The 14,952-nt window shown below is 51.5% G+C and overlaps 4 protein-coding genes across 4 annotated transcripts; 1 reads left to right on the top strand and 3 right to left on the bottom strand.

Moving 5' to 3' along the window:
• Positions 1–294: 294 nt before the first annotated feature.
• Positions 295–5,512, bottom strand: CkaCkLH20_08012 (POT family protein; the record flags this gene model as incomplete). The annotated part of the gene is made up of 8 exons (XM_038890727.1): positions 295–694; positions 758–2,151; positions 2,207–2,327; positions 4,098–4,177; positions 4,238–4,728; positions 4,815–4,987; positions 5,043–5,215; positions 5,306–5,512. 8 exons carry the CDS (start codon positions 5,510–5,512, stop codon positions 295–297), a joined length of 3,039 nt encoding a protein of 1,012 aa, XP_038743910.1.
• A 1,137-nt stretch (positions 5,513–6,649) lies between these two features.
• On the bottom strand, positions 6,650–7,017 carry CkaCkLH20_08013 (biotrophy-associated secreted protein 2; the record flags this gene model as incomplete). Its single annotated transcript, XM_038890728.1, has 2 exons — positions 6,650–6,918; positions 6,984–7,017. The coding sequence occupies 2 exons, from the start codon at positions 7,015–7,017 to the stop codon at positions 6,650–6,652; spliced, it is 303 nt and encodes a 100-aa protein (XP_038743911.1).
• A 4,184-nt stretch (positions 7,018–11,201) lies between these two features.
• On the top strand, positions 11,202–12,314 carry CkaCkLH20_08014 (uncharacterized protein; the record flags this gene model as incomplete). The annotated part of the gene is made up of 3 exons (XM_038890729.1): positions 11,202–11,371; positions 11,431–11,882; positions 11,956–12,314. 3 exons carry the CDS (start codon positions 11,202–11,204, stop codon positions 12,312–12,314), a joined length of 981 nt encoding a protein of 326 aa, XP_038743912.1.
• A 342-nt stretch (positions 12,315–12,656) lies between these two features.
• On the bottom strand, positions 12,657–14,551 carry CkaCkLH20_08015 (uncharacterized protein; the record flags this gene model as incomplete). Its single annotated transcript, XM_038890730.1, has 3 exons — positions 12,657–12,969; positions 13,022–14,258; positions 14,314–14,551. 3 exons carry the CDS (start codon positions 14,549–14,551, stop codon positions 12,657–12,659), a joined length of 1,788 nt encoding a protein of 595 aa, XP_038743913.1.
• Between the last annotated feature and the right edge of the window lie 401 nt (positions 14,552–14,952).

The following is a 14,952-nucleotide window of genomic DNA, read 5'->3' on the forward strand; positions in this document are numbered from 1 at the left end:
GAATCATAACAACGGCCGTTCGTTTACCTCTTATGTTCCTTCAAAGTTGTGATACTAGCTATGCGATATGCCTCTTCTTACTTACTAATAGCTGTCTGAGCTCATGCAGGTAATTCTTCAGGTTTATCAGTACATCACCCCATGAAATAGAAGATCAGCGTCGTCTTTGCGGAGGTTTAATGTACCCAACTTCCGGAAGTATTATTGTACTAATCTTCAAACACATTATTTAGATGTGATAATTGCTCAATGGTCTAACGCAATATATGAGAAGTTGTTCAAAGTCCTGCTTCTTTACTTCTCACCCTTATCAATGCTCGTTTTCTCTCCCGAGCTAATGCTCTGGAAGTCCTCCTTGTAAGTCATGAACACCTCATCGTTGATATGGCGGTGCCTGTACCAAAAGACGGCGGTCTGGACGGCAAGAGCAATTCCGGGAGCAGCCCAGGCCCACACCAAAGTCGGGTCACCGATTGATGGAAGCAAGATCTGGCCCAGAGCGCTGCTCAAAGCCGTCATGAATAAGAACAGAGCGACGACAGTGGACCGCATGTGTTCAGGAGCGCGGGCGTACGCGAGCTCGTAGGCCGTGACGTTGACGAAGATCTCGGACATGGCACCAAGAGCGACGTTCGGAATCTGCCACCAGATGGAGAGCGGCGAAACCCCGTCACAATCACTGGCATTGTAGCCGCTGCAAATCGGAGAGGTCAGCAGCAGGCCAAGGAGGTTGTGCTAGATAGGAGGTGGAGCTTACCATGGGCTGGTCTCGTACACGCGCCACTGAACGATGGCACCGATGACGGAGGAAATAGTTGCCAAGATGAAGCCGGTCGTCATACGACTAATGCGTCCGTACTTGATACCCTTGCGCTTGAGGAATGGGTACACAACCTGGGCCATGAAAGGAGAGAAGACGATGATGACCAAGGGGTTGAAGTGGCTTAGCAAGTCGTTGGGCGCACCATCAGAGGTCATTGCAGCTCCCTGATTGCTCTGAACGTTTCCAACGCCACCGTCGTTCAAGTACCAGATGGGAATGTACAAGAAGATTTGGACGGCTCCCCAGGTTCGTCGAGCATCATCGACATCTTTCTCAGAGTAGCTGACGCGAACACTTCGCTCGCTGTAGATGGTGCTAGGTTGGACTTTGTACCAGAAGTCTTTTGAAAAGATGTTACCTTTGCTTGCCTTGAGGGCAGAGACGGTGATCTTCACAAAACGGTTCAAGTCGGAGCCTTGAGGCGGAAGTCTGACGGTGCGCTTATACGTGGCGGCCAGCAGAACCGGGAGGAGGAAGTAGACGATGCCGGGGATAAGGTAAGCTAGCCAGAAGCTGTGGTACTTCTCGATGTAGACAACAGCAATGGAGAAGAAGGCGCCGACGTTGATGAAGGCGTAGAAAATCAGCATGATATGGCTAATGGTAGTCTCGGGGTCGACGAGGACCTTTTCCCCGGACTTGAGCACCTTGGTGTACTCCCGTTGGTGCTTGTACTGATCGATGACAGTGGGTGCCACGTTAGGCTTGAAGATACCTGCTCCGATGGCGAGGAGGAAGTAGCTGACGAGGAAAGGCGCAACACCTTTGCCGGCCTGAAGGAGAGCCGGCGCTGCACCTCCGATCATGATGACATGTGCAACACCACCAATGAAAACACCCCATCCAATAGCCTGGTAACGACCGATCTTGACGTCTGCGATCCAAGCGCCAAAGATGGGGATGACATAGGCCAGGAACGTGAAAAGCAGACCCAAAGCTGAAGCTGTTCTGAGGCCGAGGCCCAGGGCGCCAGCATGAGAGTTGGGCTTGCTGGGGTCGATGGCGCCAGTACCAGGGCCGCCCTCAGGAAGGGGGAATTGAAGGTAGTTATTGAAGGCTGCCTTGACGCCGTAGAACGAGGCTCGTTCAGCCATCTCTACAAAGCAGAGAGACCATGATGCCAGGGGGATCGAATCGTGGACCTTGCGCAGCGTCGAGCGCTCTTCGGCGGTGGGTGGTGGGTAGGCTTCGTCATCGACGACACTACTTGAATGCTCCAGGGAACCGACCTGGGACTCGGGATCGGTCTTGGTTTGCGACTTCTCGGGGTGAAGGCCCTGGTCGGCATCAGGTTCGATGACCTTCTGGACGTTGAGACCAACGACGTTCTCAGCTACGTCGTGTCAGTCCAAGTCAATCGAAAGACGACATCCACCGACTCACCCATAGTGTCAGCTGTTCTTCTCGAGGATTGCCGGGGAAGATGATGGAGAATAGGTCAAACTGAGATGATGTGCACCCGGGTGGCTTGGAAAGACCTTGAGTGATCATATATACCACAACCCTGAGAGATACCGAGGCGTCTTGTACGGCGGCTGTCCCATGTTACGAACCAAACAGCCCACCAACGCCCAGCACCAGCGAAACTCGTCCATCGCAGCGTCGCTCCCCCACGGATTCGATAACACACCCCGGACTAATCAAGACGAACACCACATCCAACGTAACCTCATCGGGAACACTGTGAAGGAATCCCCTGTCTGGACGGCCAAGGCGGGGCCAAGGCGGGTCCAAGACTGATCGCGAGCTTGTGAAAGCTTGTTGCGCCATTGCAATTGACGGGCCTCACGACCCTGATCCCAGTTCCCCCGGCCTGAGCAGATATGGTTGAAAACATGACTATCGTCCCTATCGACTCCTATCCATGACACAAGATACATTGCGTGATAAGGAGGGTGGGCACGCATTCGGTCGTTGGACACTCCGCCTGCAGATATCTTTACCACAATCAGCAGTCGAGCCCGCCCCGGTGAAGTTTATTTCCAGAACCTTGTGAAACCCGGAAGCCAAGCAGTGTTATTCGGACCGGCCGTCGAGAACTTGTCAAAATTTGTCATGACGCAGTATTCCATGTAGATTTCGCCATTCCCAAATCCACAATGTTGCCCGAAATGACTAAGTTTTGGCTAATAGCCGCTGTAAAATCTCAGAAGAAGAGACCGACGGAAGTGATCCAGACCGTTGGACTACAGTCAAGATGCGGACTGCCAGCCAGCCCTCGTTTCCACTCTTTCTCCCTAGCGCTTGACCCTTGGATGTCACGTCGGGATGTGGATGGAAGTTCGGAATTGTTGATCAATGATAACACCGCGTCAACAATGGTGGGCTTCAACTAGACGCTAGCGTAGATAAAGACTTCGCAATCGCATCCTGCCAGGACTGAGTTGCCCAATGTCAATGAGTCTGTTGTCTTCTTCTCGAAGTACTCACCCTGTGCCGCTCAACAGCTTCATCACACCTTACTTATAAGTCAGCATTCCCCAAAACGCTCTTACAAGATCTTACTGTATGTGGAAGGTATCTATGAAGAAGGGCTTGTGTCTGACCTTTGGTGTGGCTCGTTTGTATGTAGGCCAAGGTGGCACAGTCAAGATAGAGGCTGTTGGTCGAATGTAATCCGCAGTTCACTTCCCGCAACCGCATCCTTCCGGGATCCACGACCACGACCACAGATAAGAGCACGCTAGCCAGCCCACCTCACCAATTAATTCACGCGTTCTTGCCGTGCCTTTTCGACTTGATAGCCTCTATGACTACCCAACAATCTTTGAAATGCGTCGTGAAAGTTGACTTCAATATCAAAGCCTTGACTGATACGCTTTTCGCCAAGACATATCATATGCCAAGCGCCAAAACTTGCATTAGGCCACAACCTGGAGCGAGGAGAACAGTGACACCGGTCCCTTGGCAAAGCTTGAACGCGAATTTCATGAAGCTTGGCATGAAAACGCAATGGCGCGTCGAGAGCCGCATACATGTTGCCAACCGCCGGCTAGCACCGAGCCCAAATTTCCGTACGGCAGCAGGCGTTCTGGCGACTGGCCCTTGTACGTGTGCTACTAGCTATGTTATTGTTTACGCTCGTGAAGACCTAGACTATTGTTAAGATCTTCCGGGTCAAAATACAGACAAGAAAGCTACGGTTGAATCGATTCATCCATTGATGTATCAATACTGTAATGATACTCCTCAGGCAGGCTGCCAGGTGACTACTCTAGGTACAAACCGAATGGATCATCATCATGTCACTACCGCCCGCTCCTCGTACGCTTACAGATAAGATGCTTCTACCAAGAAGCCAACTGTGAGCTTGGAGTGGCGCAGAACTGAGTTCCATTGGATGCTGGCATAGGTCTGCGAGTTTCTGGTTAGTATCTAACTGAGTCTTTAGAACTCCGATTCGCTTTGACTCACATCTCTTGAAGTGTGGATGTTGGGGTTTGATGTACTGAAGGGCTCCTCATTGACGAAAGCCGAAGGAAACCCGTTCGACGTGGCACTTGCGTGGTCTGAGCAACCGTAGCCGCAAGACGAGCTGGAGGGGGCTGCACCAGTGTACTGAGCGACAATGAGGCGTACATAGGCGGTGAATGCAGAGTTAACGTAGTCGGTGTATACAGTAGCGCGTCCACCAGGGGAGTAGCCAGTCATGTCCTGGTTCAGCATACCAAGGACACGCTTGCCAGCACTCCGGTAGTTGGAGAAGATAGCCTGGGAGCCGAGAAGACCACCCTCTTCGCCTGCGTAGAAGTGAAACTCGAGGGTGTTCTTAGGCTTGAAGCCGGCAGCAACAAGCACACGAAGAGCCTCAAGTACAACAACAGTACCTGAACCGTTGTCGTCGGCACCAGGAGCTCGGGCTTCGGTACCACCGGCAATGGAGTCAAGGTGAGCACCGACAATGACTGAGGAAAAGCATTAGCTATCATTCGTATACGTGGGAAGGTATCTGAGGTCGGAACAAAGCATCGCAGGCGCATAGATGACATACCGAGATCGGAGCTGGTTCCGGGATACTTGACAATAATGGAAGGCTGGTTGAAAGAGTGGGTGAATCGAGTCACTGTGATAGCCGAATTACCAGAGGCGATGCTAACAGCCTGGTTGTACAGCCAGGTGGAAGCCTGGGTGCCATAGGTAGAACGGTAGTGACGATTTTGGAAGCTATAAACGCATTAATACTACTCCTAATGCCCTTCGAGTGCGTAAGCTAACTCACTTGGTCAAGGTCTGCAGCCAGCTTTGCGGGCCAGTGTTGGTCACTCGGGTAATGAGCGAGTTGGCCTCAGTGACGTGGGTCAAGGTCGTCGGGTAGGTGACGCCTTGGCGTGCGGCAAGCTTGGATACTTGGACATCGTCGGAAGTGGAGAGGGCGGCGAGAACTTCTTCCTCCTAGCAGAAAGTTGGTTCAGCATCCGTAACGGGCAAAGCGACAAGTTGAAAAGGCTGGGGACCACTAGGTGATGGAGATGAAGAACTCACAGTGATATCAGTGATATCGATGAAACCAAGGCCTTTGGAGGTGTACTTCTCGAATTTCTCGTCCTCGGTGACCCAGGTGCCGGCGTCATCCTCGGAAGTCTTGATGAGCCGTAGAAGAGGGTCAATCTTGACGTCGTCAGAGGCGGGAGCGGCAGCAGCAAGGCCGAAAGAGGCCGCGGCAACGGCGAGAGTCGCAATGAAGCGCATGTCGTCGTGGTTCCAAGTGGCAGATCGATGCTAGGAGTTTTGGTAGCGTCCCAAAGATGTGGTATCTACCTGCGTAGGCTGAAAACGAAGAGAATTCAGTCAATTCTTATACTAGGCAAGGTAGCCCAGGTGCAATGCTGCATTTCTGGCCCCTCACTTCCACGTAGCCGCTGCTCCTGCCGTATTGTGGTGTTATTCCGACAATGTCACATTGCACCTTCCCAAGATCAATCAGTGAAATCAGTTAATGAGGAACCAGCAATGCACCGAAGCTTCCCCGCCATGGCAATGAGGGGACGACCCCCGCGGCTGGGCAGTCATGCCGGTTGCCGAATGAGGCATCTGGGCTGAATCGGCCCATGAAGCCACTCTCATTTACTTAGTTGAAACATAACATTTGGTAGTGTTTCCTGGGCACTCGTCTACATGGTAACATTTGACCGGAGCGAGGAGAAACATGGGGCAGGAGGAGTGGTGCTTTTAAGCTTATCCGAGGTGCCAAGGGAGTAAGCTGCTTGTAGCTGCCGTATGCAGCATAGACTCGGCTGTTATTCATCTGAGGAAGCATTAGCGTGCCATCTTTCGACGAGGGTCGTTGAATAAGTCGATGTCACGTCAGTCGTGCGGTCTACTACGTAACTGAAAACAACCAGTGGCACGAAAAGTCCCATGGCAGTTTAGGAAGTTCACTGGCTTCGGAAGACGCAGTTTACTTGGCACTGCGCCCGATACAGCAGCTCAACGTTCATCGACTTGGCGACCCCTCGCTTAAAATTGCAGCATCAGGAGCTTCCTAAAAGACTCTGCGAAGTTGCTTCACTCAACAGAAAATGACGCTTAGCACGTGGAAACATGATAGTACGTGAGGTTGTAGTCTGTCTTATGAGAGGTCGATGAACAGCTGGGCATCCGCACGCCGAGTTCGAATTTTTCGCACCGAAAGGAGTAAAAATCACTTGAAGTGCAGTAGAAAATGCTCCAGTATTTGCATACAAATTTTGATATGCATTCGTCGTGATGACTAAGTTGTGTTTGCAACTAATTGCAACCTAAGGTAGACAGCATGCACCTACTCACGGTACGTCACATATCCAACCCACTCAGGTCCGTCGTTGCCAGAGTTCCTGCATTTCCAGCTTAGAAACCCTGCTTCTCGGCCTGGGCCTTGGCAGCGGCGATGGTGGCATCCGCGTTGGGGTCGTTGAAGCCGCAGCCGTTCTTGCCGTTCTGGAACTGGGCTGCCTCCGCGGAGCAGACGCCGACATTGCTGGCGTCGGCGCAGCATGACGAGCTGCAGTCGGCATCGCTGACGCATCCGCCGGTGATAAACTGCGAGCCGTCGCCCTTGCCAACGTTGCTGGCGCCGGCCTTGTTGGGAGTGATTTGCGCGAAAGCCGTCATGGCAACTGTCAAGTTGTGTCAGTCTTCGCTGGCCAGGATATCGGCGATTGAGTCAAGCGTCATCACTTACAAGCGATAGTGGTGAAGAGAGCAATGCGGACCATTTTTACGGTAGTGAAAGAGGATTTAGATGTAAAAAGATTGAATATTAAAAGTGAATGATGACACCAGGTCTATGAAGCGAATGGTTTTGCACAGCAAAATGAATGATCGAAGTCGTTGCGATGTTGTCGTTGGAGCTTAGAATGACAACATTGAGACTCTGACGGGAACTCGACTTAAATAGAGCGAAAGTGTGCGATTGACAGGCGCGCCGCCTAGGAACGGGCTTTCTACCGTACGATCGTCCCACCGGCAGTTTTCTTCGGCCTCGGTGAACTTGACACAAGCCCGTATCACTGGAACCATAAATTCTCGAGGCAATGCCAGGTTGACTGAAACTCGTCTTAGAAAATGCCAAAGCTCAGACCGAATCACGATGATCTCTTCGAAGATCTTCTCCACGATACATCGGCGTCGGATCATGGCAGGTGTCATCCGAACGGCTGGGTCGGGCACTTGCGGTTTGATCGTCGTCTGAACCATGTTTGGCCCACGCGTGTCAATGCAGACACGACCAAAAGTTGACGGACTGAATATGGGGGGCAAGACTGCCATCATTGACTTTACATCAAATAATTGGGCGCCTCTCGTATGTTTATCGTCCCAAGTAGGTCCAGAAGGTGGCAATCAGCTGAGCTTCCTGATCATTCCAACGCTGTCCAAACTGCCCAACGAGCGTGATGAAGTTTTCTTGGGATGAACTGCATCGTATTCCGCCAGATTTGAACCTTCTGGGCCGACAATCGTGTCTAGTAATTGCGAGTACTCGTGTAGACTCTCGCCAATCACCCTCATGATCGGCCAAGCGTTGTTGCATTTTTGGAACATCTTGGCGAATATTTTGACCACTGCGGTACCAAGAAATCTCAATACGTCTTGGGTGAGCGTGCCGTTAGAGACGTCAGGCTCATCTTCCTGTGTTTCATCGACTGAAGCCATTGCTTCATTGACCACGAATGCCAGCCACCTGATGATTTGCTGTTCTTTTGCTAGAACTCGCTTTAGCATTGTGACTAATACTCCTTTGGAGGGGTGCAACTCACGGTCCAAACTAACCGAGTCTTGATCATCCGCAAGCATAAAGAGCCACTTACTTAGGAAAATGGCTGCTTCGAAAGAACAGAAGCTGTGCTGCAAGCTCCAGAAGAAGGCCTGACAGTTAGCCAGGTATTCGATGCCGAGTTGAACCGGAATGCTCAACGCATGAACCGCATGGAGAAGAGCAAATACGAGGTGCGGCCCACGTTCCGGGGGTCGGGCGTCGAATGCAGCAGTGGCGATAGATTGAGGGTTACCGGAATATACTTGTCTCTGGTTTCCGAGATCAAAGTGTAAACGAACGTGAGCCAGTCCTAGCAAGGACGTCGCTGTCCAGGATAAGGAACCTTTGGTGTTTCTAATGTCCAACACAGATTCTGGCGCCTTGCACCACTGCTCTCTCCAACGATGAAGTGAGCATTCAAACCTGGCTGCTTCCTGAGAGGAAAATCCCAAGCCTTGCGGATCGAAGCACAGCTGCCTGGAGATGACGAGACGTTGTAGAAGTGCGTGCATGAGCACAAAGTTTCCGAATGGTGAAGTTGGCGGGATTCGTCTCGGTTGGGACTGAACCAGCGGGACAAACTCTTCTTGAAAAGATATCACTGGTACCGCTTTCGATCGTGCGTTAAGCCATTTCAATGTGTCTGGCGCAAGCCACTCGTCGCACGTGACTGGAAGCCGTAGGAAGATTTCATTGCTGAGCAGGACCGGTGGAACATTGAAGACTAGGCTTTGTAGGTTCAAGAAGCAAAATGCGGAGAGCTTCACGCGCCTGTCGGATTCAATTCTGGCCCAAGTATGCCAGTCATCGCCATCGTTGGGGGCAGTTTCTGCCAATCCGCTCTCTCGAATACATCTTGCGAGTAGACCTTGATACTCAAGCGATTCCCGTACAAGACATTGATCCTGCTGCCATGATGCAAATGTTGCCAGTAATAGAATGGCTTTGATACTATCCATACGGGCAGGTGCGGACTGATGCTCCTCATTGGCACTACTTGTTGCCGTCGTAGAACCTTGGCTTCCGCCCGGGTCTCTTGGCTGACGTGAAAGATGTCCAGACTTGAGTCGGTGAAGGACAATGGCCCTTCCCGCTCGATAAAGTGTAAGACCGTTTTGGTATTCATACCGCAGCTGTGCACCAACGGCCATGACGGCTAGTATGAGCTCAGGAGCGTCCTGGTGTTTCGTGATGGAGAAGGTGGGCATGTGGATGAATGGGTGGTGGTTGACATAGCCGTCCACAAACCCGGCGATGTATCGCGATATGGAAAGTCTTGAAGGAAGTCTGAAAGGCCCGATTGCGGTGGCGTAGTCTTCCACGTGCTGTCCAAAGACACTTCGTTTCTCTTCATCCACTTTCCAGGGCTGAGATACAGGTTTCAGCTCACGAAAGTCATCTGGCCGAAATTAAGCACAAAGTTTAACATTGAAGGAAGTACCTCTCACCTTCTCCTGTCTCTGTGTCCGGGATGCACTTCCAGCTGTATTCTGCTTGATGACGATGCGCATTTGGAGGCGTCGAATGAGATTGCTGGCTCTCGCGATCAACTTCATCGTATGGGGCTGTGTGCAATGTCGACAGCGGTCCTGGCGCAACACTGGTGTCGAGCTCAGTCGGTGCGAAGAAGTCGAAACCGTGATCGAAGTCCAATCCAACGGAGTCGAAGAAATCGGATATGTCCAGCATAGCTTCCATAGGAGATGGAGGTACTAGCAGCTCAGCATTGTCTTCAAGCGCATATGGCTCGCCAAGCTCAGTTACAGAATCGGTATGTGAGTTTAAGGGCTGGCCATGAGCAACATCATGACCACTCCCAGGCGTTACTCCAGTCATACCACCATTACTTTGTGCCCTGGCGTTCAATGGACTTGAATCGAGACTCGAGTTGGCTGTCATTGCCGGAGTCGCCATTGAGCTGTTGGCAATGGTAGCATGGTAGAGCCGTTCATGTCTCGTAAGCAGGTCTCTTCTGGCGAAAGACTGGCCGCAGTGGCACCCGTAGGGCTTCTCTTTGGTGTCTGGAGAGCGATGTCAGTAGGTACTCGCAAAATTTGCACCACGGAACCACTTGGAAGGAGCTGACGGGTTCGCAGATGTCGGCGCAAATGCTCGCCTCGCACAAAGGTGCGGTGACATATGTGACATATCTTAGAAGTGTAAGGGCGTCCGCTATCTGGCGCCATTTGATCTTGTGCGTCGTTCGCAGGGCCTTCAATCAAGAAGCATGTTCATTGCCGGTTCTTTGCCAGACCAACAGCACATCAGAATGATGGATGTCATTAAGCAAGGAGACCTCCGAGGTTTCAGTGAAGAACGCTGTAAGAATAATCACATTAGGCATTACTAATACACGCTACAGAGAGTAAGTGGCCCAGTACTTCGGAGCATGAAACGACTCAGCTAGTCGTGGGCCTGTATTTCAATCCTTATTAATGGCACTCAGAGAAGCTTGGGATTCAACGAAGAAAGGTTCCCATTTCCGAGAATCTCGAGCTTTTATCTGGTACTTACACGCTCAAATCCCATCTATTTCTAATATCATAAGCTTAAGTCGGATTTAGTAGTCGCATTAAATCGCCATTCCCTGATACCCATGCCCTCACTCGGACGAACACCCGCCGTCCCCAATTTCTGCGTGCAATGTTTTTATTGGGGTTGTTGGAGACACCCACAGTGGAGTTGGGGTACCCCAAATCTTGCATGACACCACTTACAGCAGCAACAGAAGGTCTACGCGTTGGGCCATTCGGCTCATTCGCCCTGGGGTCTTTCTTATCTGAAGATGCGAACAGGATGAAGCTTCACGTCCCATTGTCCCCAGTTTCTAACTCTCCGATACCTATCTCCATCTTACCAAAACTTGCTGAGTTAGTAATCCAGCAGCGTTAGCAATATAGCCTGGAAGACCAATGGCAGTGTTATCTTTACCAGGACACGATGTTTGGTTGTGCATCCTCTTATCTTCAATCGGAATAATGGAGGAAAAGTTCTGGGTACAACTCCAACCGTCCATCAGATAAGAAACATTGAGATGATGTAGTTGAATCCGATTATAAAAGCTTTCGAGGTTGGAGCTATGAAAATAGGATTCAAACAAGCATCAAGTTAGTCAATTACTCTGAACTCATCACACTCTCCCAGATGTCAAGCCAGACCGTCCGTGTTGCCGCCGTTCAGGCCGAGGGCTGCTACTTTGATCTGAATGCTGCAGTCGAGAAGACATGCACGCTCATTGAAGAAGCAGCCAGCAAGGGATGCGACCTGATTGCCTTTCCCGAAGTCTGGATTCCCAACTACCCGGGGTGGATTTGGTAAGTACTGACGATATCTTCGGCGACACACGATACCTAACTTCATTTCAACGATACAGGCAGAGACCTATTGACTTTGACATGGTCAAGGAATACATGAAGTCTTCTCTCAAGCGTGATGGACCCGAGATGGCCAAGATATGTGCTTGCGCTGGCAAGAACAAAATTGCAGTCGTCCTTGGCTACTCCGAAAACGCCAACCATTCCTTATATCTATCCCAATCCATCATCGGCAAGGACGGAGAGATCAAGATGATCCGCCGCAAGATCAAACCCACTCACGTTGAGCGAACCTTGTACGGCGATGGCAGCGGCGCGTCTCTTCACAATGTTGTCGAAGAGCCTGGCATTGGCAAAATTGGTGCACTCTCTTGCTGGGAGCATTCCCAGCCTTTGCTGCGCTACCACACTTACTCCCAGGGCGAAGAGATTCACGTGGCAGCCTGGCCTCCCATGAACTACTTTAGTTCTTTCCCCGAGGGCTCAGCCCTCTGGTCTCAGTGTCGCGAGGGTAAGCCAACGATATTTCCTCTCTTCTGAGCCATGAATACAGGACCGCTGCTGACTCAAACTTCTTGCATCAGGGGCGCGCAACCTCTCTACCACTCACGCTATTGAAGGGAACTGCTTCGTTGTTCTTTCCTCTTCATTCTACACCCAGGCAGGGGTTGATCGTCAGAAGCTCGGCGATGGTAAACTCTATCACATTGGCGGTGGCGGCTGCGCCTGTATCATCGCGCCAGACGGCCGGAAGCTTACTGAAGACCTCGGCGAGGAGGAAGAGGGTCTTCTGATCGCCGACATTGACTTGGATGAGATCATGAAGGTGAAGGCTATGCTGGATGTCCACGGTCACTACAGCCGACCGGACTTGTTGTGGCTGGGTGTCGACTCGCGAGAGAAGAAGCAAGTTCGTAGAGAGACCGAGCTGCTTGATGCTTAGATACTCAGTGGCTTTACCGTCATGGATGGATGTAGAACATTCATCACATGCGAGGTAGTAGATAAGAGCTGTACTGTTTGTATTCATCGAGAATGTCGCCAGTCTCGCTACAATGTTCTCGTTGTTTTCTTGCTCGTTTCGAATCTGAATACTACATGAGATACCGTTTTGGGTGTAGTACTAACCAATCATGTCTACGTCTAGTGAGACCGTTATCAAGGCATCGCACATGATGCAAGGTAGTCCAAATTGTGGCCGCGCGGCCCCAAATCTTTAATCTCGTAGTAGAAGGCTTCCAAACCCTCTCTCTCCTCTCTTGTATGGCTGCGTCCAATGTATCCATCAGTCTCGGGCACCATAGTCCTGTCCGGCGTTCGATAGTAGTCTCTGCCTCTCTTCTATAGCATCGAGAGCAGGTTTCTCCTCTTCGACGAATGTACGGCCCTTAAATGCCACGAAGACAGTCAAAATAAGCCCAATGAGTGTGCCCGCAGCACCGAGGGTAACATTGACCAGAGTCGGATCACCGTGAAGGGGACCATGAGTGAGAGCATCGAGGCCAGATTGAGCGAAATTGATCAAGCCCGACACACACACGATGGTTCCGTAGATGCGGCCAAACGTGGCAAAACCGAAGACCTTGGTGGCATAATCACTGCATCTCAAGTCAGACTTCGTCAGCTATGATTGTGGCAGGGGAGACTCACGAGATAGCCGAGTAGTAAAGTGGTCGAAATATGACAAAGAAGACGACCGTGGCGTAACCCGCCCAGACAAATGGCAAGCAGTTGAGGACTCCGATAGCGACAATCAGAACGGTCAAGACGCCGAAGGTCGTGGGCACACTAAGGTTGTTGAGGAGAACACCGATAAAGGGAGTGGATGCGACGCCTCCAACTGGAAGAGCAATGTCGAAAAAGTGGTTGATCGCATCAGCAGTGGCTTCGGAGCCTAACATGAATCGATACTGTGCTCGGATAGTTGCAATAAAGTAGTTCATCCGCAACATTTGGACGATGGTTAGTAGAAGAATGAGGATGAACCAAGGGCTCTGGATCTGCTTGTGTGCTGGAACGCCATGGAGAACGCCCCAGACACCGCTCGCTTCCTGTCGCTCCTCCTTGCGTTTGACCCGTTCCTCGCGGTGCTGGGCATCACCGGCGACTTCCTCAATTTGATCCAGCTTTGATAAACGACGATCAGCCCGAGCACTGCGGACTTTCCTTAAAGTTCTGTTGTCGGAAATTTCATTGTCGGAGTCGTGGGCATCGCGCGTTTCGTCTTGAGCCTTCTCGATCTTTGCTTCTAGCTGAGGGATGGTGTGGTATGATCGGGACGGCATGTATATAAACTCGGCAATCAAGATCAAAACGGGAATGGCGATGTATGCGTAGAAGAACTTCTCCAGAGACAGCTGTCCGTTGGTCGCGTTGTACACCATCTGATAGATGAGGAAAACGGCAGCGGACGCGTCAAAAGCGCCAGTGACAAGTGCGATGATCAGCCCACTGTACTTCGGGAACGCGTTGGCGAGCTGGAAACTCGAAACAAACACGAACGTGCCACCGAGGGCTAAGAAGATGTTGCCGAAAAAGTAGCCATCAAAATCTTCAAAGTTGTGCGACGAGGCCATCAAGACACAACCGATGGTGATGCAAATGGATGACGCGACCCAGCATGCGTGTCTACCGTAGCGATCAAGGACCGAGCCAGCGAGCAGCGATGACACGTTGGCAGTGACAGACGCGACGATGAAGAAAAGATTGAGACGCATGTCCTGCTCCACGCAGGGGATGTCGTCGCCATCATCCACGGTAACGGGGTCATCGGCATTACAGAGGTCGCTATACACGCCCTCGGCAATCAGAATGGGTTTGAGTGCAGCGAAGCCAAAAACGATGCCTGCTGCCAGCCAACATGCCACGATGCCAGTGGCTACCTGTACTGCGATATGTTAGCGCTGTCGTCAATGAAGCTCGCAAACCCGACGTATCCATACCCCATCGCTTTGCATTGGACACCTTGTAAGCTGCAATGGGCTTTTCCACATGAACTGGCTCGACTGGTGCGAAGCTCAGGCGTCGCCATTGCGGATCGGCGTTGTTGTTCAAGCTGTCGGTAGAGAGCAGCTGCAAAGTACCGAAAGCCGCCTCACCGTTCCCGGCTTGGTCGGGCTGTTCGACAGGACGCTCATAGTCGAAGCCCTCGGCTTGAGTAACGTGCTGGGCGAGCGACATGGGCAGAATCCAGATGATGAGAAAATTGATCCAGATGATGAGAAAATTGATCCAGAGTGAATTGCACACTTGGGCTAAATGTCCCGCAGATCACATCCGAAGCTCCGGTGCTCTTGCTTAAAGAGGTGGGTGGGAGGAGAGCGAGCTAGTTGAAGGAATATTTATTGTATTCGAGGGCCATCCTTGTGATTCCACCGATTCGAGGAATCATGCGTCTGCAACGAACTACTGTTGTGCAACGCGCACACCGCCAGCGGGATGCCGTGTCTGTGACGTAACCAAGACAGCAGGTCGAAGGGGGTGGCTGGTGAGTTCGAGCTTTCCAGCAAATTCTAAACTTCGGAAAGCTTGGGCCCACATCCGGCTAGTGGGCTCGGGCCTCTCCGGATTGCCTCCGGCCC

The sequence above is a fragment of the Colletotrichum karsti genome (genome assembly GCF_011947395.1).
Source record: "Colletotrichum karsti strain CkLH20 chromosome Unknown Scaffold26, whole genome shotgun sequence".
Classification (NCBI taxonomy): Eukaryota; Fungi; Ascomycota; class Sordariomycetes; order Glomerellales; family Glomerellaceae; genus Colletotrichum; species Colletotrichum karsti.